This window comes from Ischnura elegans, chromosome 3 (assembly GCF_921293095.1).
Source record: "Ischnura elegans chromosome 3, ioIscEleg1.1, whole genome shotgun sequence".
Lineage (NCBI taxonomy): Eukaryota > Metazoa > Arthropoda > Insecta > Odonata > Coenagrionidae > Ischnura > Ischnura elegans.
The window spans coordinates 95,941,888-95,964,902 of record NC_060248.1 but is presented as its reverse complement, the minus strand read 5'-3'; the positions used below and the strand labels follow the sequence as shown (position 1 = coordinate 95,964,902).

The window sequence follows — 23,015 nt, the reverse complement described above, 5'->3', positions numbered from 1 at the left end:
TGATAATGTCGCATTTGTGGTATCTGATTTAGCCGCCAATAAGCTCTACTTTCACATAATTTCTGCGTTTGAAAAGTCTTTGCCATGCTACCCATTGGCGACTACATTACGGCTCTCGTCTGTCAGAGGATTTCAAAGGCCAGCAGGGATCTATGGCAGATCTCTAGTTTCACTTGGTTATTCTATCGGCGCCTCTACTCTTTGTATTGTGGTCTTAAGGCTAGAAATTTTTGCTTTTAGATTCTGTAAGTAGCCGCACTATTAGGTTCTAAAAAAAGCTATGAATTCCTGTTCTAATTATGCATAATGAGTAATGACGTTAAATTTTAAGGAATCAATTATTTAAGAATAGTTTTGGAGTTATTTGTGGAACAGTTCGAAGGAATTGTTTTAATCCGGTTTCTGTCTTATCTTATTCCTCCTTGTTTGAAGAATGTTGTTGCTCTATGGAGAATTTTTCGCTGCCTCTATCTTTTATTCTAATAAATTAAATGTCTTGCCTGGCGCGTATCTTGCACTCTGAGATTTTCGAGGAATCAAGAATCGTTTCAAATACCCCAATACCCTGGTAAGGTTTTTTCCGATAAATCTTCTGCATTGTATGGAGTGAAATTTGGGCGGGTTTATGATAAGGTCGTAGTTAGTCAGGGCTTGTTAGCATGGTTTTTCGTTTAATTAGGTGAATTTTGTGGGAGTAAAGTTTAAAATATTTCACTATTTTAATGCATTTTTTTCTCTTGTGAGCTTCGATTCCGACGCGAAAGCGTAACATTAGAAATCATTTCATTCCATTTTTTCGAGGATAAATATTTTTGGTGCAACGTCGGAAGTGGACTTGTGTGTTTTCTTTTAACTCGAATATCGTGAAATTGTATGTACTTCGTGTCATTATCTGATTTTCTTCTTCGTCGATCAAGGTAGAAACGTCCGTGATGAATCACGGAGGCCCAACCTTTTGTTTCCTCCTTACCGGATAAAATTTGCCGTACTGATTCAGCTGCTGCCCACAATTTTCCACAAATCTATTTCGTATTATTTTTATTGCATGATGTCGTAAAAAATATACGGGTGGCTTTTACCACCTAAAGAACTGCGTTTTTTTCCGTTAGTCGCCGTATCAACTTCGGCGCTTGTTTGCCCAGATTTCGTAATTCACGTCCGTGTCGCGTGAAAAAGTGATTTGCGACAATAAGCAGAATCGGAATGTGGGTGGAAAAAAATATTGCGGCAAATGAAACTATCTTTGTGGCAACTGAGTAGAGATTATTAGTGGTAATTTCTTGAGTGCGTATTTTTAAATCATAGAGAACGTCTGAAATAAATGTGGAGGAATGATAGTGACTGTGATGCGCTTTAAAATGGGATGGTATGAACACGTTGCGGCCTTTTGATAATGTGGCTCTCTGCGGCGTGAAGTTAGTGAAAGGCAGGAGAGGGTTGGGAGGGGAAGTGGTTGGAGGGGTGGGGGAGTGGTCGGCCGAATGGAGAATGAAGAGGGTGGCGAGGGTAGGGAATGGGGCGAGTCGCGCTTAATTATTCATCTTCGCCTTTGAAGTGGCGAGCTACCGGATTGAGACTCTTTTGCCACCACTATCGCTCGCTACTCCGGAAAATCTCTTCATCCTTCGCTTGTCCAGGACCAGACTACTAGTGCCCTCCGCTCGCCCTCGGCTGATACCATTATAGTTTACTCCAAGGTCTTTACTCATTACTGTTAGTCAAGGTTTGGTAATCTGAATTATGATAAAAATGTAAGTCAGAAGTACATTAAGTACCATATGAACTACCCTAAAACCTTCTGGCGTGATTTCTTACGATTAAAGCCTTGTTAGACTGGCTAATAAGTGAGGTTATGGGATAAAGGGGTTCTAAAATTTTAGTAATATAACTTACTTTCTAGGCCTGTTGGACTAAAATCATTCGTTTCAACTCACCTTTTGTGGGTAATTTGTGCATTATTGCATTCCGTCTCAAGTATCCATCCCAGTTCCTTATCGGCACTCCCGCACCGCACCTCAATCAATGAAAAAAAGTTCTTTCAGAGTAAATGGAGATAATTACTGTTGTGGTAGTAATGTAGCTTTTACTTGGGTGGTCGTTTTTATGCATTAATGCTACTTTTATAAAAAATATCACCATTCGATTTATATTATTTTTTTCAACAGGCGGTGTCCACGGGGACAGGGTCATAATACTTCCGAGTATTCGCTTTCTTAGTATCGAAAATGTACATTTTTACCCCGAGTTTGACGAATAGAATCTTTTACAAATTATCCGTACGGTGCTTAAATATTTTTACGTGGCAAAGTGATTTTGATTCGAAATTTCCTGGGGAAAGAAAGAGCATTACTGTGATAATGCTTTTTTGGATCGGCTTTCTTATGAACGATGTCCTTCACTAAAGCATATCTGAAGTATTTCCACCGGCTTCTTATTCTCTGCGCTTGCGTCTGAGGATTTCTCTGAAATTATCCCTCTAATATCGCGCCCACCCGGGCGGCCAGAGGGATTGGCTCAGTTACCTGCACGGTGGCTCCATCCTTTTGTCGGCCGGAAAACTAACCTTTCCCAATGCATGATTTTCGGATTCTGCCTGGCGTGACGCAGCCGCCTGGACGAACTGGATTCCCTCGCCGGGATTTTTGGTTTACTCTTCGGAGTCGTAATGGCGTTTTTATTCCACTTTGCCACCATCATTAAAAATCACCCTTCTTTCATTAAAAAGTGATTATTTGCGTTTTAGTCAGTTTTTTTTTGTTGGCATAACATGTGAAAGGAGCATATTTCTTGTGTTTATTCATTATCGCGAGCTTATTGCACACGTATATAGTTAACTACTGACAACTTTGCACAAAATTCGTTGAAAAGTTAGCAAAAAATTCTCTCAAATTTTGCATTTCTCGTCGTAGCACAGCGGGCCGAAATCGAAAAAAGTGGATAAAATTATTTCCAAGTTAGGTGTCTCAAACTTTGCAAAAGTATTGAAAAACGTTTGGAAATCAATAAACGGTATGAAGATCAAATGAAACACTCTCTGACGATGAGGAAATATTTCAATGGGATAAAAATTGTTTCATGTGCTAATATTAGTTTTTTTCTCTACGCAAAATTAGTATTAGATATTTTGAACTGAATTTGGGTGAATGTTAAAAAAGTAGCGGACTCTAATTTTACGCGATGTCGTCATAACGTGCAACAAATATAGCTTTTAAAAAATTATTTTTCGAGAATGTATTTCAGGGATTTATTTTATTATTGGGATGCCTTATCTGAAGAATAAATCAATCCCTTACGAAGCCGAAAGTTACGCTACTTTTTTTGAGAATGGAGCCTGGGCAGAACTACTTGCCCTGGGCGTTGGAAACCCGCGACTCACTGCACTTTTTGGAGTAATTACGACGTTTAAAATTTTCCAATTATTGAGCTGTGTAAGTGATAATGAATATGTATAGGTCCAATGGCGATGTAATATGCTGGATATCGTGCCGGATCAATGGAAATTTATGCAATTTATGTTTCTTATTTGCATATTTCCTGGAAACATTTCACGTTTACTCCCTACCCTACAGAAACTGCATTGTTTAAAGAGCGATTTCTAATTAAATGTAAAATAGAGACCAATGAGGATTCTTTCGCATTTTTGTGCTTTATTATCTGTTTCTGATGCCTTGAAATGTTCTAAATTTCTAACTTCCCCGCCCGTATAAATGGTTGTGAAAGGGAGCGTTGCATGGTTAATTATGCATTGAATCTTTTTGTTTCTTCAAGTGGATGGGAGGCTTTTAAGTGATTTGGCATCGAAATTACCTGAGTAAATGTGATAATGATAATAATCGAAGTTACGTCATTTCCCTCCACTCACTTCGTCCCCTTCCTTAAATTACTCATTATAGTGAATGATTGTATGAAATCTACCTTGAGAGCTTCCAAAAATTAAGACATCCGGGAAACTGTGGTAGATAAGGCGAAGGTCTTTGTGACGCAACTTCATTATCACCTGTTTATGAAACGCTGTGGCTGCTGTAAAAAATTAAAAATTTTCCTTCTTGTTGCCGGGTATTTTCCCGAACTTTATCGGGCTTATTTGGCATATCTGATGAACCAACCTCTGGAGTTTTCCTTTGTATAGCTGCTTCGGATCTCGTAGCTTGTTTTAATGTCTGTTTCGAAAAACGTTTTGAAAGGAGTTTTACCTATTGAGCGTAAGATAATTTTTTCATGTTATTGGAGGGGGGAATGGGTTATTTTATCTATTTCTATACAAAGACATTGAGATATGTCGGTTAGTACTTGCCTTTGAGGATGCGGATTCCTTCATTTCCGCTGTAAAATCTATTAATACTCTTTTCCTCGGTTATAGCCGTGTCTAGAGGCTGTGAAAAATGTTTCGAGCTCTAGCTTTTGCATTCTCTGCTAGAAACATAATGTTGAGGTATCCAATACCTTCCTTTTTTGTTGGGGAATATATACGCCACGAATATAACTTTAGAACATTCTTCTATAGACCGCGTTATAGTTACCTACCGTGCATTTAAATGGGTTTGCTAAAGTCACCACTCACGTCTCTGAAGATAAAACGACCCGGTTTCACAGTGAAGTTGACTACAGGTAGGGGTGTTATCTAAAAAAATTGTATCCGAGGTGATTAAACCTATCAAATTCATATTTTTAAAATATCTATTCTTCGTCAGTGCTAATACGCTGCAAACGTTGTGAATAAACTGATTGCTCGGGCTCATTACCGTGCTGCGGACATTTTTGACAACAGACTTCACAGCGCAGTGGCAGCATATATCACGCTACTACGGAACGAACTGGGGACTCCTTTTTGTAGTCTCCATAGTGTGTGCATTTCGTCGATTAGCTACGGTAGGACGAGGTTAGCAAATATTTAATGTTAGTCGCTTTTCTACAATAATTGTTTTGGAAAAGTGCAACTACCTTTCATTCATTCAAACACGGTTATATCCGACGAAAAGCGTATTAATAGATACTTAGCGGAAATGAAGGAATCCGTATCCTCATAGGCAAGTGCTAACCAACGTATCTCAATGCCTTTGTGTAGAAATAGATAAAATAAGCCACTCCCCCCTCTAATAACAGTAAAAATTATCTCATGCTCGATTAGTAAAACTCTTTTCAAAATGTGTTTCAAAATAGAACCTAAAACAAGTTACGAGATTCGAAGCAGCTATACAAAGAAAAGCTCAGGAGGTTGGTTCGTCAGACAGGCTAAATAATCCTACCATAATTTTTGTGGAAAAGTGTAACTATCTTTCATTTCAATAAGTCGAACATCCATTTTGTCATGTCTGAATCGGCTGAACCTATTCGAAATATATCCAACTTCAGTTTTTTCAATTGCTGCTGGGAAATTTGCATGCAAACACCATTGTTGTTGATTTTAGGTTTTATTTCGCACTCGTCCGACCGCACCTTGAGTATGCAGCGAGCGTATGAGATCCGGTGCAGAAAGACTTAATGCGCGAACTGAATAAAATGCAAAGGAAGGCTGCGCGTTTCGTCAAAAACTGCTACGGGCGTACAGACAGCGTTACCCAGATGTTAAGCGAATTAGGATGGGAGCCGCTGGAGACTCGGGAGGCTGCGCGCTAGGCTTAGATTGCTTGAACAATAGAGAATGGGTATCTTTCAGAGCGACACGGAGAGCATAATGTTAGAGCCTCACTATACATCCAGATCCGATAGAAGCGATAAATTAAGAAGGATTTTTTCCCGAACGGATAGATATGGGATTTCGTTTTTCCCCCGAACCATAAAGAACTTAAATAAATGCTAGTCGTAATTTTGTTTGAACATTTGCTTTTTACATGTAGACGGCTGGTGTCCTAACACCGCCTGCCACTCGCCTTTTAGGCGGCTTGCGGGGTATTATGTAGATGAAAATGTGGAATGAATGGTATCGGGACGGTGTTTGCCTATGTCAGACGCGGCAAACAAGGGTCTGGAGCGTCGGAATCCGACCGATGTGCATCGGGATCGTTGCTCGCGATCCCGGGGGTGCGCGCGAGCCGAGCCCGGCTGAGCGGATCGAACCTTACGGATCCAAGCGCCGCGCCACCGTCAACCTTGACCTAAAATCCCCACGCCTCGATCCTGCAAGTGCTTGGTGCAACGGTCGGCCAAACGTTGAAGAGGCACTCGGCGAGAAGGCTCGAGTCACTTTAATGATCGCTCATCCGTGGGGTATGAATATGTATCGCATCTGCGTTTGCTCGAGGATTAGAGCGAAGTGCTGTAGCATCCTTCACGAGGCTGGGGTCGTATTGAAAACCCCAATAGTGCGTTCGCTGCACTCTATTTCCTTTTACAAATCAAGAATTCGTGCTGAGCTCACGGAAATGATGGACTGTGTTCGGGAATAGCTTAATTTAGCCTTGCTACTGTGAGCGCGGTGCAACAAAATTCATGTCAGCAATTGCTTTTATTTTAGACCTCGTTCGTAATTTTGTTTCTCGTCAATATGAGAAGCCTTCGAAGGGTTTTGCAGGTTCGATGGAGTTCGATATAGCCCGCTTTATTTCATTTGTGCACAGAATATTATGTTTATGTGCTACAATATTCGTCGATCTCCGAGAGAATTGATAAAAATGAAGAAAATTTCGATCAGCCAGGCACAATTTTAAATTTTCAGGCAATTGTAATGCATGCGGAATGAGTTACTTTTGAGGTACAAAGAAATTATTCCCATTTGAAATTTTTCCCCCTTATTTATCCATTTTTTCTTCTAATGACTAATATCTATTGTAAAGCTTCCGTAACATCCAATGCGATAGCTCGCAAGATGGTACGTAGGTGATTGGATGCTAATTTATGGACCGAATCACCAAATTCATGTTTTAAGTTTCTTGGTACTATCCTTCCTACGTAGTCATTTTTTGGTTTCATATTTTTTTTGTGAAAAGACGATTGTTTGACTCGTTGCGTTTCTGCAGGTGTCATCAACTGAACTAAAATATCAGTTTTCAACGCGTTCAAATCGAAAGGGGCATGTTAGCATATCTATGTTCATCCTGAAATGTATGCATCACTCGGCTCATTTGCGTAATGCGTGGTTGTGAATTCAAAAGGAGCGTACGGGATATCAGGGTAAATTGCCGGTCTCTCAAAAAAGTAAAATATTTATGTCCGTGCAGGAGATTTTACATAAGTTTTCTTCATTTGAGTGCTCACAAAGCATTCATGAATTGTCTTTGAATAATTATAGGGCTTATTTACTGCAGTATGAGTGGGCAAACTTGCGTCGGTTGTACCCTTTCCTTGATCCTCTTGATCTTATCCCCTGAGTGCGAAATCCTCCTTTTTTTATCTCGATGCTCTCACTCGACTTTTCGCCCGGAATTCCTTTTCGTTCTTCCAGGAGAATTGTAAACAGCGGACCTTGGATGTTCCCCGCCGCTGCACCAACCGGTCAAACCTGCTCCCCCCCCCCCCCCCCCACTCCCCGAATGACGATTGCGTCGATTCCTGGAGAACCGAACCCGCGACCTCTCAGGGTCGCACGCATTTTTCCCAGTCGGGAGAGGACGGGATTTATGGATCCTGTCGCCAGGGTTTGTGGGGAGTGGGACGCGCGGAGGGGTTTGTCGGGACACGCGAGAGAGGGTACCTGGAGAGGGGTCGGAGAGGACGGCTTGCAGGGTGAGGGGAGGCCCCGCGTGCAGTTCACCCCTTCCTCTGCGGGGGCGTTTGAGAGGGAGGGGAGGAAGGGGTAAAGGTATCAGGGTACGCCAGGGAAGGGGAGGGACCGCGGCAGGATGTAGGTGCGGGGAGAGACCCCTCGTATTGATTCACTTACTCCCTCCCTCCCCATCGTTCCCCTCCCCTCTCGCCCCGTGACTCCCCACCTCCCCCTCCCCTGCTATATCTCTCCCCCCTCCCTTTCACACCATCCCCGCCCCTCCTCCCCCACCCACCGTGGCAATCCAGCATTTATTCCCTCGATTTCCTCCCTCCTACTCTTCGTTCCACATTCTATCCTCCCTTTTGTTTGCAGTGGTATCATCGGGATCTCCTCCACCTTCCCGATGCTTTCCTTGCCTTCTCCAGCTTCCAAAATTATGGTATTCGATTCAAAGTCGCGGGATATTTTTGGACTCACGTTGTGGAAATCACCGCGGTGGCGTGGCGTGGGGTATATCCTCTTACCCACTTCGTTTTTCGTGTCTTATATTTTAATTATTTTTTATTCTTCTTTCAGTTAATCAATGAGCTGAGTTACTGTGATGATTTGGTTAATGCTGTACGCTGTTTTTTAAAATTTCAATCTGTCTTTTGTAAAATTATTTTGGAAATCCACTGCGGTGGTATTTTGTGTGATTTCTCCCCTCCGCCTTTGTTCTTCGCGACTTTAGTTTTTATTTATTAATTCCTTTTTATATATCCGTTGAGGGTAAATATAGTTGCGCTTAAGTAAATGATATATGCATTTTTTACATATCTTTTTTTTGCAAAATTATGATACTGAACTCAAAGTCGCGGGGGGATTAAGTGGAAATTCACCTAGGTGGTATTATATGTAGTTTTTTACCTTCATTTTTCGCAACATTAATTTTATTTTCTTATTTATCTTTCTCTAACCCATTGGGTGTAAATATTGAAGCGCTTGGGTAAAAGAAGTATTTATTATTGTAAAAATTTTAATCTCTTTGTAGTGAAAGGTGATATTCGGTTCCGTGCCTTGGAGTATTTTTTGGACTATCAATGTGGAAATCATTGCATTAAATGACTCGTCTTCAAACTGTGCAGTGTGATAAATTTTTGTGCTTTATAAAAAATAATTTTGATGTTAAATTTCTCTGCCTCGCACGGATTAAACGGAAATATTGTGGCGCTTGTGTAAATGATTTAAATTTTGATTGTTTTGTGCAAGTATGATATCCGATTCGAATTGGAAGAATATTTTGCGTGCTTTATGTGAAAATTACCAAGTTGGTGTTACGTTTCATGTCTCCATATTACCTACGTTGTTCCTAACTTCGATTTTAAGTGTCTTGTTTAATATCTCTTTCTATAACCGATTTGGCTGAGATATAGTAGCGCTTTTGTAAACTATACATGTAATATTGTGAAATGTTTATTCCTTTATTGCCATTCTATGATGTTCGATTCGAATTCGCGAGATGTTTTTCGACTTTAATTTTAAAAATCACCGCAGTGGCGTTGCTTCATTCCGTTACTTTTTTTCTTACCCTTCCACGATTTTTGTACCTTTAATTTCAGTAATTTTATTACGTAGTAAGTACTCTTCCTCAATCCGTGCTTCGGGTAACTATTATTAGTGCTGGAGATAACAATGGTTGCCATTTTTTAAAGTCATAATCAGTTTTGTGCCGCAGTCCGACTCAGTTGTGGCAGAATTTTTATATTTGAATCAAAATAACGCGACTTTTTAGATTTTCGGACTTGTTTGTGTAAATACGGGCTTGGGGGAAGCCCAGTAGTTTAAATGCCAGTCGGAGGGACCCAGGTTCAATTCCCGTGTGAAGCCTTTCGGATTTTACCCTAAAAAATCCTCGAAAGTGCGAAATGGCCCCGTGAAAGGAAATGGCGTGGGTTGGTGTAATGGATGTGTGAAATTTACTCTTATGTGGCTTATTGTGTGGTGAGCTCTGCCTTCACCTATTCAAACCAACCTTCGCGTTGAATCGCTGAGTGAGGTGTGTTATGATCGGCGTTGGTGTTGCGGTGCACTTCCCCTCTCTTCCCTTACCTTCTCCTCCCTCCCCTCCTTCCTTTTGTTTCGCTCGGTGCCCTGACACCCCCGCCAGGCGGCCCTGCAGTGGCTCACGAAGGACTATTTGGGAATGCAGGTGTTTGAAATGGAGCCTATTTCATACTTGGGAGTGGGGGATTGGGGAATTCCTTTCAGCGGAATATATATATTTTTTTCTTTCTTAGGCCGGTGTGCGGGAATCTTCTCGCTTTGAAAACAGTGATAGTTTCCTGTGCATGATATGTTTTTACTGCAGTTGAAAGTTTAAGATTTTTCCTACCACCGTTTCGCTTTAATGCAGATTTACACGCGCTGCATCGTTGTGCGGTGCGAAATTAATGTATTTTATTTCACTTGCCTTAATTTCAAATGATTTATGGAAGCTTTACGATGAAGAAATAAAATCAGATATGTGTTCCCTTTGGCCTAGTTTCATATTGCTTGACATTTTTCGGAACTGGGCGACTTTTCACTTAAAGGTGGGACTTGATGGTAATTTGACGATTGCTAAAATTTTTGATGTATCATTTTCATCGAAAGCTTGTTATTTGATTAATGGTCACCAAGAGTCAGAACACATGATAAGTGCCTATCGTAAAGAGATATTATTCCGGCGGATAATAGCATTAGAAAATTTAGATCGTCTCCAAGAAACCAAGAGCTTGCCATTTCCACGAAATTAAAAACTTTAATTAAGACCCGGGCTCATTAGTAAAACCCGATTCGCAATTAAAATTTTTAGGGTTTGGAATGGGCAAGATTTTTTTCTCATTCTGATTTTAATGTTTCCCTTCAGGCGCGATAACGCCTTAATCCTTTGAGGTTGTGAGAAGACTCATTGCATTTGGGTGGAATGCTGTCATTTCATTCTCGTTATCTACATCACCCGTTTTCTCCCATCTTTAATTACGGGGTCGTTTTTACGAAGGCGTTTTAGGTGAGTGATACATGTGTCTCTCCAAAGCGGTGAATCGTGTTTCTTCGCTCCCCATTTTTGTCACCTCGGTTGGCACCCCCTCGCTTTTATCGTCTCCGTTTTTTTTTTCTTTTGTGGCTACGTCTTGTCCATTTGCCTAAAATGCATACGTAGTGCTCCAATCATATGATTGGTATTCTTCAGACCTCCATTTCTCCCTTTCCCAGATTAGTTCCTTCAATTCCCTAATGTTCTTCGTCTTTCTTTATCTGCCCTAAGTGTATAATATCTTGGTCTTACTCGAGGGACTATACCTTCAGTTTTCTCCTCCATTCTATTTCTCACGCAATTACTAACTTTTGTGGTAATGTCTATCCACCGAGTCCTTCTTCGGGGAATGGTGCTCCATAGTTTCCTTTCTTCTCCTATTATTCAGTACACCACCTCGTTTGTCACCCTATCATTCCATTTCATCTGCGAAGGCTTCCAAGTCTTTTGTGGTCAACTTTTCCAATAGCCCATGTTCCATGTCCATTTAGGCAATCTACGGTGCAATTTTTAGTTCTCATCCTTAACATGAAATTTCACGGTATCACGTGTTATACCTCTCTTTTGTATTAAGAAACGAATGTACTGAGCTATGTTGAAGCGAAGGCTAAATTCGTTAGTTCGCCTTATCTGATCAGCGGTGGAAAAGCTGTGGTTGCCTCCTTGCTCTAGCGAAACCGATATCCCTTGGGAGTGCACTATATTCTGTGCGGGCCCTTCCTGCGGTCGCCCCGCGTGACCGACGCTCTCAGGACGACGTTTTGTTCCCTTCGCTGTGCGTTCACTTCGCGGTTCGGCTCGGGACACGGCGAACGCCGTGCGGCGCCTGCGAGAACTAGGTTGGTCCGATGGCGGCAATCCGGCTTCTTTTTGATCGCGTGACCTCTTGACCTCGTCTCAGGAGGGAGCGCTCGCTCCGAGCGGTAAGGCATCCGGTCGCCCGGAGAGGGCCGTGGTTTCCCGCGACCCGCAGCCTAGCTTCGCCCTGCTTCATCCTAAGTGAACACAGACCCGTGAGGAAATCTCTTTGCTTGAGATTTATTCATGCACGCCACTTATATATTTAGTCCCACTGTGATGTTTTGAGAACGTGGGGTTTGTTGATAGTGCAATTAATTGGGCACGATTCCTTGGTGGAAAGCGTAACTTTAGAGAAATTATGGCAGCGTTTATATATAACTCTTTTCAATACTGTAATTATTCACATTCAATTGTACAATAAAGGATATTCTGACGCATATTTTGAGTCGATTTAGGCTATTGAAACATCAGTGATAAATCTCCCTATATCCGTAGGCATTTTTAATAATGTAACTTTTTATTCTTGGATGAATTAATGAATCCTGTTTACATTAGACAATGAAGGATAAATATTTGCAGCTATTACGTGATGTTTTCGTTTTTGAAGTCGAAACTGCATGAAAATACGTATAAAACGTTAGGTGCTATCTTGAAACTTTTTGAGGAGATATAGAGTAGACCCTTGTCAGCATTTTCCTGTATCTTACTTTTGAAATGTTTGCCTCTTATTTGTAAATATTTTAATAATGGAGATGCAGAGAAATGTTGGAAAGCATTATCCTGCAGACGGTGAACTTTTCAAGATGATGAGGTAAGATTAAAATGATTATTCTTCGCGAAAAAAGGCAAATGAACGTCGAGAGGGAGTGTTGTGTCCTCCTAAATATTCTATCAAGCCTTCTTCAAGAAAGGCAGGCGTGAATTTTCTTCTCCCGGAATCGCCGTCGGAGTTCTTTTAAAGATTCTGTTGTGGAAATGCCACGCAGGGGCGGATTGAAAACTGATGGTTTCATCGCCTCTCCGTGTTGTGTTTGATTTAGTTGCTTGAGCTTTTTTTTAACCAAAATCACTTTAAAGTTTCACCTAGAGAGATTTTATTTAGTAATTACCTCAACCTTTTCGCGGAGGATAAAATTCGTTCTTGTCAGCATAGTCAACCTCGTTTTTACTAAGATATGGCTCCTGTTATCGTTGAAATGGCCTCGTCCACCCTTATTCTTCGGCGCCGAAGTGACCGATTTTTCAGGCTGTCCTTTTGTGTTCGAAAGGGATGATTGAACGTTTCTGTGATAATAGAGCGAGCGAATATTTGAACGCGGATACGTGAAGTCGCGTAAGGTACTCTAACCACTTCAGGATTCATACCGGCCTGAGAAGTCATGAAAACGAAAATAAAAATCAGGACCGGGAGTACTGAAAGCGTCAGGAAATTAGTTTATGGTAAGGAAAAACTCCAGAATGAAAGCAAAAACATGAAATTCATGTCAATATTAATTGATTTTGGGGGTAACCCGCGTGAAGACGTTGGCCATTTTAAAGTCTTGATGCGGTTTACCCCTAAAATCTATTGACAAATATTAACAAAAATGGACCGCGAAAGTTTTGTTGCCCTCCTGCTGAGCGCAAAGAGGTGGCGTCGATTTGCTTTGAGCTGCATGACTTTATTTCTGCTAATGTGACTACTACTTGACTTTTATTTCACAATGAATCATGCCTTATTTTTCCTTAAAATTCCCTAACACCAGGGGTCGAATAATTTTTTAGACGAAAGAGCCAAAATTCATGCATCCAGTTGCGCAGCTACTATTTCGGCAGTACCTCCCGGCTTGACTTCACCTAATTTGGCTACCGGTAATAAATTTATTGCACGGACGCTTTATCCTCTCTCCTTCTTATATTCATATTTTTCCTGTTTGCAATATTTTTGGAGCTTAGAAAATAAAATATGTAATATAATTATTATATTTTGCGCTTGGAACTGGAAGGCCGCAATAGGGTAGTTTCCTTCATCAAAGAAAACGAAATGCATTGATTGCTCTTAGTTACCCACCATTAGGGTTTTCATAACTTAGGGTTTAATAAAATGCAAAGGAAAGCTGCGCGATTCGTCAAAAACTGCTACGGGCGTACAGACAGCGTTACCCAGATGTTAAGCGAATTAGGCTGGGAGCCGCTAGAGACTCGGAGGCTGCGCGCTAGGCTTAGATTGCGTGAACAATTAAGAATAGATATCTTTAGGAGCGACACGGAGAACATAATATTAGAGCCACACTATATTTCCAGGTCCGACAGAAGGGATAAATTAAGAGAGATACTTAGCGGAACGGATAGACATGGGAAATTTTCCCCCGGAACCATAAACGACTTAAATAAATGCTAGTCGTAATTTTGTTTGAGCATTTGCCTTTTACATGTAGACGGCTGGTGTCCTAACACCCCCTGTCACACGCCTTTTTAGGCGGCTTGCAGAGTCGTATGTAGATGTAGATGTGCTTGTCGCGGGGCCGTAATGGTTTGCCTCGCGGGTACTCTCGCACCGAAGACGGCCATCCCGAGAAACAGCGACTGACCTTCCACAATGCACCGCCGCCCCCCGCTATTGCCCCTTCCCTCCCGTTCCAACCACCCCCACTCCACTCCTCGCGACCTCTATCCCCCCACCTTACTCCTACTCGCCTTGATTAGCGCCTGCGCGTCACCAGTCCGCAGAGATCTTGCCTTGCGCGGGAAGTGAAAGGGAGAGTTCGCTTGTTTTCTTTTTCTCGATATTCTGGTCATGGGGTGGTTTGCGCGATGTTCCAATATCGATGTTTTTTTATCGAGAATGGAGTTACTCCTCAGCAGTTTTTAGTCTACCTAGGTCGTCGGTATCGATACGGGGCATGCGACAAAATGCCGGTCGAAGTCGGACAACGGTGTTCTGTCGTGTATGTGCACTATTATTGGCTTAGTGAAGATTACTGCCTACCTTGTCGGATGGCAAAGTGTTCCGCCGCTTTCCCTATTCAAAGCATTATTGTATTAATAGGCAAAATTGTCAAAATGGAGATGAAAATTTTATACTGTAAAGGGACTTTTTGTCCACAATTTTAGGGACTTATAGAATTACCTCCTCAAGAAAATAGATTCATCGTCATCTGGTCATCGTGGTTTTCTGCCTACTGGCAGGTTCCAAACACCTAAGTTGTCTCCACCGCCTGCTGTCCCTTGCCTCCTCCTTGGTTTCCTAACACCTTGATCACTTATCAAAAATAAATAAAATTATAAAATACCCTACCGAATGGTGAAATACGGTTCAATCTTGAGCTAAATTAAGTCATCTCTTTAGTCGTCTTTAGCCTCAAAGTTTGGTATAATAATGTTTCTTTTAAATAAATTATGAAATACCTTTTCTATTATGATTTTCCGCCCCTAGTGAAATGTTTCCACTACCCCATTACAGTACAGTCATCCATCAGTTTTTTTTAGTTTTGCTTAACTAAGCCTTCCAGTACACTAAATTCCTTGCATGACAACTGTGTGTGTAATGTTTTTGAATATCTTTCTTTGGGCCTTGATGATAATAAAAGTTATTTCTAAAAGTAAAATTTCTACGTTTGGGAGATGCTGTGCGAAAAAAATAATTGTTAGGTATATCATATTTGATAGCTAAAAAGAGAATTTCCTAGTGTGTCATGTGGTTTATAACAATTGAAAAATAAATCATTTGGCTTGAAATGGTTCATAAAAATTAATTCTAATTTTTCATGGTTGTTGAAATTATTTTTGGGTTCATTACCAGATACCAAGTACTTCTTCTAATTTGTGTCTTTTCCTATAAAACTGGTTTAACCATGACTACCTATTCCTATATCCCATGAAAGTGGGAAATTCCCTTCTATACATTCTGGGTATCTTTTTCCAATTAATCCATTGTTGTGTTGTATCCAAAAATGATAAAACTAACAATCTATTTTTTCCGCACAGGATCTCACAAACGTAGTAATTTTACTTTTAGAAATAACTTCTATTATCATCCACGACTTCATTCAGCTCAAATTGAACCATATCACAACATTCGGTAGGGTATTTTATTAATTTATGTATTCATAATTCAGATGAAGTTTTAACAGTGTTTCATGTGATCTTTTGAAATAATCTTTGCAGACAGAGCCTTGAATCAGTTCTAAATATTATTATAATTTTTTTCAAAATTTTTGTGCTATAATTGAGAAATCTTATGCAAATAATATTTGTGGACTTGTTTTATAAACTTTTTTTTCTCTTTCCTTTACAGTAAAGTTCCAGTATTCATTCGATTATTAGCACCAAAAGGCTCTCTAGAAATCCATGAAGAAGCATGGAATGCCTACCCATATTGTAGAACAGTCATTTCTGTGAGTAATATTTTACACTTTAAGTTTTCCGCCAGTGAAAAATTTTACGAAAACATGTATTGAAATGTATATGGGTCTCTCCACCAGTATTTGACCAGTTGTTTGCCCCTTGGGTCTCCGATTTCAACCAAATTAATAAATCATCTTCAATAAACTCGATTGTTTCTCGCTTTACTATGTGAAAATCCATTCTGAACAATAAAAAGTTATGGTACTTTTTTGCACGATTTATTCAATACGACCGGTTTTGTCGCAGAGGCGACTTCGTCAGGTACAGAAATCGTTGTATTAACAGTTATTTTGTTGTTGTTTATCAAACATCAACATTAGCAAATCAACTAGTTTGCGATGGTGGTTGGCGTAACATAGTGAAACTCCTTCATGATGCACAAAGGTTAAGAAAAGACTTAGCTGTTTCACAAAATAAAATATATTTGCGACCGGTTTCGATACAGCTTATCATCATCTGGCACTTTGCATTTTTGCCAGATGATGATACGCTGTATCGAAACCGGTCGCAAATATATTTTATTTTGTGAAACAGCTAAGTTTTTTCTTAACCTTTGTGAATCAACTAGTTTGCGTTGTACCTGATGATGTTTTGTTGTTGTTGTTTTTGTTGTTGTTGTTGATAAACAACAACAAAATAACTGTTAATACAACGATTTCTGCGCCTGATGATGTCACCTCTGCGACGAAACCGGTCGTATTGAATAAATCGTGCGAAAAAGTACCATAACTTTTTATTATTCAAATCATCTTCACTTGATTAGGAAACTAAAATGCCATAGTATTTATGTAATGCACACTACGGGTCACAAGATATTGCAATTGGTAAAACTGCAATTTTACAAAAGCACCATCTCATTAGACGCCTTACCTCTGGAATTAAGAAAGTATTCTATTTCCCATTTTGAAGGTATTGAATCGAAAAAGAATATTACTGGATTGTTTTATGAAATTAAAACAATTTTATATTTTATATAACATTAAAATTTTTAAAATTTTTTTTCAACCCCTTTCATTTTTCTCATATTTTGTAATATATAATTTATACAACCCTGTTCTAAAAGTTAAGAAAAGAAAAAAATTAATATTTCATTTAAGAAAGAAAAACAGTTTTAAGTGGAGGCATAGTACATACTAGCCTCCCACCACAAAAGATTCGATTCTTTGCATCAGAAGCCTTATCTCCATTGATAAGGAAGTTAAAAGTACATGCAAAGGCTCATTTAAAATACCTTACATTTATAAAATCAATAATGGGTTTTTTACTAAATTTAAACTAATAACTAAAGCTAATTAAAAAAATTAAAATTCTCAAATCAATTTTTGAGATTAGCTTCAAATGATTGCCTTAAACAGTATTAAATTACTGATTAAACAGTTTTAAATTGTTTAATTTTCATTAACTCCATGAATAACAGTTTTCAATTAACGGCCTTTGAAGAGAGACATTGCATGCTTTTATTATGTCTTCTTTATATCCAGAGATATGACGTCTAGTGTGAAGATGCTTTCATAAAATTGCAGCTTTACGGGATTACTGCGCCTATAATGTGGTCTGCACATTAAAAAAAGATGTTGGGATTTCTATTTCCTTATGCAATTTACCAATTTTGATCGAATCTAGGTGCAAAAACCTGGTCAAATTGGGGTGGAATGACCCATGTATGTACATATACATACATTTCTTATTTTTAGGTGCTCTAATATATATTTTTGACTTTCAAATTGCATTCTCATGGTATTTTCTCTTGTTCCATGCTGTTTAATTTGACACTTATAATTTTTTTTAATACTTAAAAATACCTCATTTCATTTCATCTAGCAGCTTTATGGACTTCATATAATTTTGTGGATTTTCATTGACTTGAAAAGTACAGCAAGCAAAGTTGTCTCCAGTAATCCCATTCATACTATAGCCAACTCTCAATTGTCTGGCTTCCCATTTTCCAGTTTTGGGATTATCTAACCAATGCTCTTTTCTCTTTAGATTTGGCAAAATATTATATCATGAAATTATAAAAAATCTCTGAAATTTCCTTAATTTTCCCATTAATTGGAGTACATTGTATATTATATTCTATCATTTATTTTTATGTATGGGGTAGGTATTTGGCAACTACATAAGTACAGTTGCAGAGTAACTTATCGTCTTTGTTCTCAAACGATACCATTTCCTGAGATGCATTTTTCACCTACTAAAAATAAGTTTTGAATGCCTTATGCCAGTAAATATCTATAACTTATCATACCTTTTTCTCTGTGGTTATAGGCCTCAGTTAATCCCATTTATTGAATGCATATAGGAATTCTTTCAAGAACAGGACAGGTCTCTGATGGTGATCATTCCTGTTATGATATATTTTTTTCTTGTTTGCAGTACCTCCCAGACTTATTTTATATCTTATTCAGTAGATACATTGCGGGCTAAAATAAATTTTAAACTCTAGTTTTTATTATGAAAACACAAATTTTGAATTTTACAGAATCCTCCTTACATGAAAGATAAATTTACTATTGTGGTTGAGACCCTTCATCTGCATGGTCGTGGAGATCATCATAATGTGAGTTTGTAAAAAAATATCATAATGGTATCCATGTGGAAGTTAAAGTATGAAGCAGTTTTTATTAGGACTCTGGGATTCTATTGTGAAGTGATGTAGTCTAATTATTTGTTGGTGTGGTATTTATGTTGCTGTAAGTGCAGTGTTTTGTCTTTCAAACAACTTCATCTTGGCTAATTTTAAGCTTTTGATTCTTCTCTAGGTGGAATAATTTGTATATCTTCCAATGTATGAATTTTCTCTTTCTATCTCTAATGATGGTATTTTTGGGGAAAATTAATGGAAAAAAATGTAGATATTCTTTCATTTTTTCCAAATTCTTCTTGTGTAAATTTATAATTTTGATTTTTTTTCATATTTTACTCTAAAATCAACTCTGGAGCTGTAGAAAACTTCTATGTATCTTGTCTATGGAGCAAGTACTGAAGGTGTTGCTTGTACTGTCAATTTTAAAGTGGTTATTTTCATTGTGACTTAGAGGGATTATGAGTATATTTTGTCATAATATTGCAATAGACTATTAATAGAATTGCATTTGCAAGAAAAGGTTCATCGTTGTTTATCATTTTAGTGGCCAGGAAAAGTAAGTTGAGATTTGTTTATTGTCAACATTCCTATCTTTGTATTTTTCATGATGTTGTAAGTTTTTTCACTGCACCAATATTCATTCCTTCCTGTACCATCTCTTTCATTTACCCAATTCATACTAATCTAGCTGACCACCCGGCATTGCCCGGGAAGGAATTTGAAAGAGCGTAAGAGGAAACACGATGCCGAAATGTACAATTAAAAGGACACCCGAATTATTCATGGGCCATTTACCTGTGAACGGTGAAGTTGCAAAATTAGGCAGTATTGGAACTGGAAGTCGCCAAGTTGGCCTTCACCTCGCACACAAAGATATAAAAACAAGGCAGATTGAATGGGGATGTTATCTGAAGGTTGGAGAGCAAGCGGCATCTGGGGGAATGGGTGCTAGGTGGTGCTGAGCACACTTTCAGGGTTCGGTAATGAGGAAACGAAGTAAAGAACGCGTCCGACACAAACAAAAGTAGCACTACAGGCTTCAAAAGAATGAGATTCACCCATGTGTTAACTTTGGTTGCAATCCGTACAGCGGTATAGAAGTGCATCGTGGTCAGACAAACAGACATCCTCTTTTACATATATAGATTTATTCCCCTCTCTGTAGCTTTCTCACCTATCCGGCCTTGGTAGTTCTGGGGTCCTTGCCTGCTAACCCAGACATTGCTGGCTCGAATCTTACCTATGGGTGTTTTTCACTACTTGGGGCTTAGTTGTACGTGAATGTCCCAGGAGTGAAATGGATGAGAGCACTTCGCACTTCTAATTTCGCTTGTAAAATCCAATAAAATGCAATACATGTCCACTATGAGCCATATTCTTTTGGTCAGCATCCATTTCTGTATTATTCATCGTAATTTTCATTACCCATTCCTCTCTAATGTATTCCCTCCTCTTGTTGATGCAAATATATATATATATATATCGTGATCCCATGCTCTCTCCATTTTGCCCTCACCGCTGCCTTTTTAGGGAGACTGTGGTAGGCGAAGATTGTAATGGTATTGACTGTGCTGTGGCTCTGGGTTCAAACCCTAGGTGAAGGCTTTTGGCACCCCCGAACAAAAACCCTTGGAAGTGTGTGGTGACCCAGGGAAAGGTGCCTTGCACTCCTTACCCTGAATGTGTGTTAGTCACATGCCTGCAGCTTAGGCTGGGGCGAGCTCTACCCTCATTTATCAGAGCCAACCTTAAGTTTGAAACACTTGAGTTGAGCAAGTACACCTTCTCATGTAGCATTTCAAGTTATTACTTCAATTCATTCTAGTTTCCAGAGATGAATTGTATCCACAAATTATAAGTTTTGCCTCTTACATTGTTCCACAATTCTTTATTTCTTAGGTCTGCAATGGCACGAGATTCATCTTTTACTGAAATCAACCATTTCATTGGTTTTATTTCTCCGTTAGTTTTTTCATGCAATCATTGTAATCTGTATTCTCTCCAAAACTCATCAGGTGTCTGATTTTTTTGCCCCTTGAATGCTTTGTATATATCAATTCACAGTAGTGGTCCAGGAGATGCTATAACCAATTTTGACTCTTTGAAAGGAACTCTCCCTCCTCTGAACAAGAAAGACTCAAGTGTTTGCCATCCTCAACTAGGTATTAGCCTTGCACCATCATTTTTTTAATCTCCCTCAAATTTAGACTTGAAAACATTGAAAACCAGTGTCAAATTTTGTTTTCACTGTTGTCTGAGCATGTTGAAATTTGTTTTAGTTACAAACTTTTTCATTTCCCTTATTATAATCACACATCTGCATCATAACTTACAGCTATTAGAATTTTATCCGGTAGTCACTTCATGCCTTCCCCCAGTTATTTCTTAAATTCTATAGTTTTCTTTGGACAAATCAAAACTCACGTTATTTATGTACTTGTTTACCCCTTAATGAAGTGCTAGAGGCTAATTTGTATCTCACCTTTTTGCATAAACTCCATTCATCAATCCAATTTTATCCATCTATGCTGTCAACCAAAAATGAAATATAATTGGTTTGTAAACTTAATTCCATTATTTACACAGTGTGGCTTATCCAATTATCTAGTTATGTTTTGCTTTAATCTTTCTTCTTAAAACCTTAAACATACATATTTGGTGCTTCTACTGGCTTTCAAGAGTATTTTCTTGAAGGAAACGTTCATTTTTGTTTGATTTTCCCCTTATATTTTTAAAATGGTAAATTATCCACTGAAGGCAGTCTTAATCTGTGGTATAGATTGTTTGCAAGTCCGCTATTGAGTCAATGTCTCGCTATTTTGTTTTTCTTCAGTACCTGACCCTTTACGCATATGTGAATGTGTGTGATGTTGCTCAATATTATTCATTTTCTCTCTTAAACTAGACAAGGAACATTTTATCGTCACTGCTATTTATTTCAGGCTCTGGTTATGGTGTCGTTGTGAATTTTTTGCCAATTGTGAATATTTGATGATCATGCACAGTGTGTGGTTTTCATTCTCACGTGCTTGTTTTTCTTTTTCTCCTCATGTGTCTCTGTGGTATCTTGATTGTGTGTTGAATGTTGTCGGGGCATCCACGATCCTGTGGCCACTTGATTTGTTGGTTGGTGATGGTTGGTGTAACTCGCTGATGACCGTTCTGTCAACAATGCTGGCTGGCTTCAATGATAAAAATTTGCGTCTTGTCCACCCTCTAAAATCTTAGAATCCTGGGTACATGAAAGATAGCTTTTACATAATGATTGAGTCATTACATTTAGCTGACACTGGGGATAAGCAAAATGTAAGTGTTATTGAAATAGACTTCATTGCATGGTAGATGCCATATTTTTATTAGATAGCCTGTCGAAGTTTGTAAATGGTTCTTTTTTTTAACATCTGGTTGATCTGTTATTTGGTGGTGGCTATTGATCAGTAAACATCGTATGCTTCTTAAAATTTAATTTAATTTGGTGGTTTGTGGTAGCTTTTAGATTTGAATCAAGAAAGTTCTTTGTTTTATTTGCTGGGCTTGAAATGATAATAGATCATCAATGTATTACTATTAAAAGGAAATAATGCAGTAAATATATGTTTTTAGCATGCATAGATTTGCACTGAGAATTAATTTTTCTCACTTTTTAACAATATATATTCTGTTGACTCATTATATAAAAGCTTCACAGAGTTCACTTATTGCTGTAATGCACTCTTAGTTTTGATTGCTTTGCCAAAGAGTGTGTATAATTGGAATACATGTGTAGATTTAAAGGCTGATGAAATCAAATCACATTCCAATAAGGAAAGATTTGAATTATTGATCTTTGACAAATATTCCATCCAAAATATTGAAATGCATGAATCCATCTCTGATGGAAAAACTTATTATTCATATTCTTTGTGTTACTTCCATAGGTGCATGAACTACCCCCGGAAAAACTTAAGATTCGGGATGTAGTTCATATAGACATAGCAAATGATCCAGTAACCAGTGCTGATTTTAAGCCTGATGAAGATCCCACAAAGTTTAAGTCTCAGAAAACAGGCCGTGGACCTCTTGTTGGTCAGTGGATGGACAAGGTAAAGATTATTTTTTTTGTTATTCCCAACATCTTTGGTTAAATAATTTGGGGTGGGCGATCATAATTTTATTTTATTCATTCAGAAGAGGCAATTGATAGGAATTTTTGCTTTAATTTTTAATGTTGTTATGACTACATAGTGTCTTTCTTGTTGGAGGTCATTTGAAAGTGTCACTGGCAAAATTGGTATCTCTTAGCATATGAGATAGCTATCCTTGAATTTCCAGTGAACTCAAAACCAAAGAATGTAGTGTTCACTTTCAGAAATGGCCTTACTCAATGCATACCTACTGTGTTTCGTATAGTGTGTTTGGTAGGCAGTTGTAGGAATAATGTCAACATGCGTCTCATGGTCAGTCACTCTTTGAGAGGTGTAAAGTATAAGACTTGTATGTGTAAAGTATAGTGTAAAGTATAAGACAGCTTCACCTCATGAGCAACATGGAATCTTATCATG

At 38.7% G+C, this 23,015-nt stretch overlaps 1 protein-coding gene across 2 annotated transcripts in view; it reads left to right on the top strand.

The window, feature by feature from the left end:
* LOC124156181 (phosphatidylinositol transfer protein alpha isoform) overlaps positions 1-23,015 on the top strand; it is a 179,369-nt gene that overhangs the window by 144,602 nt on the left and 11,752 nt on the right. The window contains exons 4-6 of one of the 2 annotated variants that reach the window (XM_046530557.1): positions 15,778-15,877; positions 21,703-21,780; positions 22,392-22,556. In XM_046530557.1, the coding sequence (XP_046386513.1) occupies positions 15,778-15,877; positions 21,703-21,780; positions 22,392-22,556 (343 nt within the window). Of the gene's footprint in view, positions 1-15,777; positions 15,878-18,369; positions 18,448-21,702; positions 21,781-22,391; positions 22,557-23,015 lie in introns of both variants that reach the window. The other variant, XM_046530558.1, reaches the window with a different exon arrangement.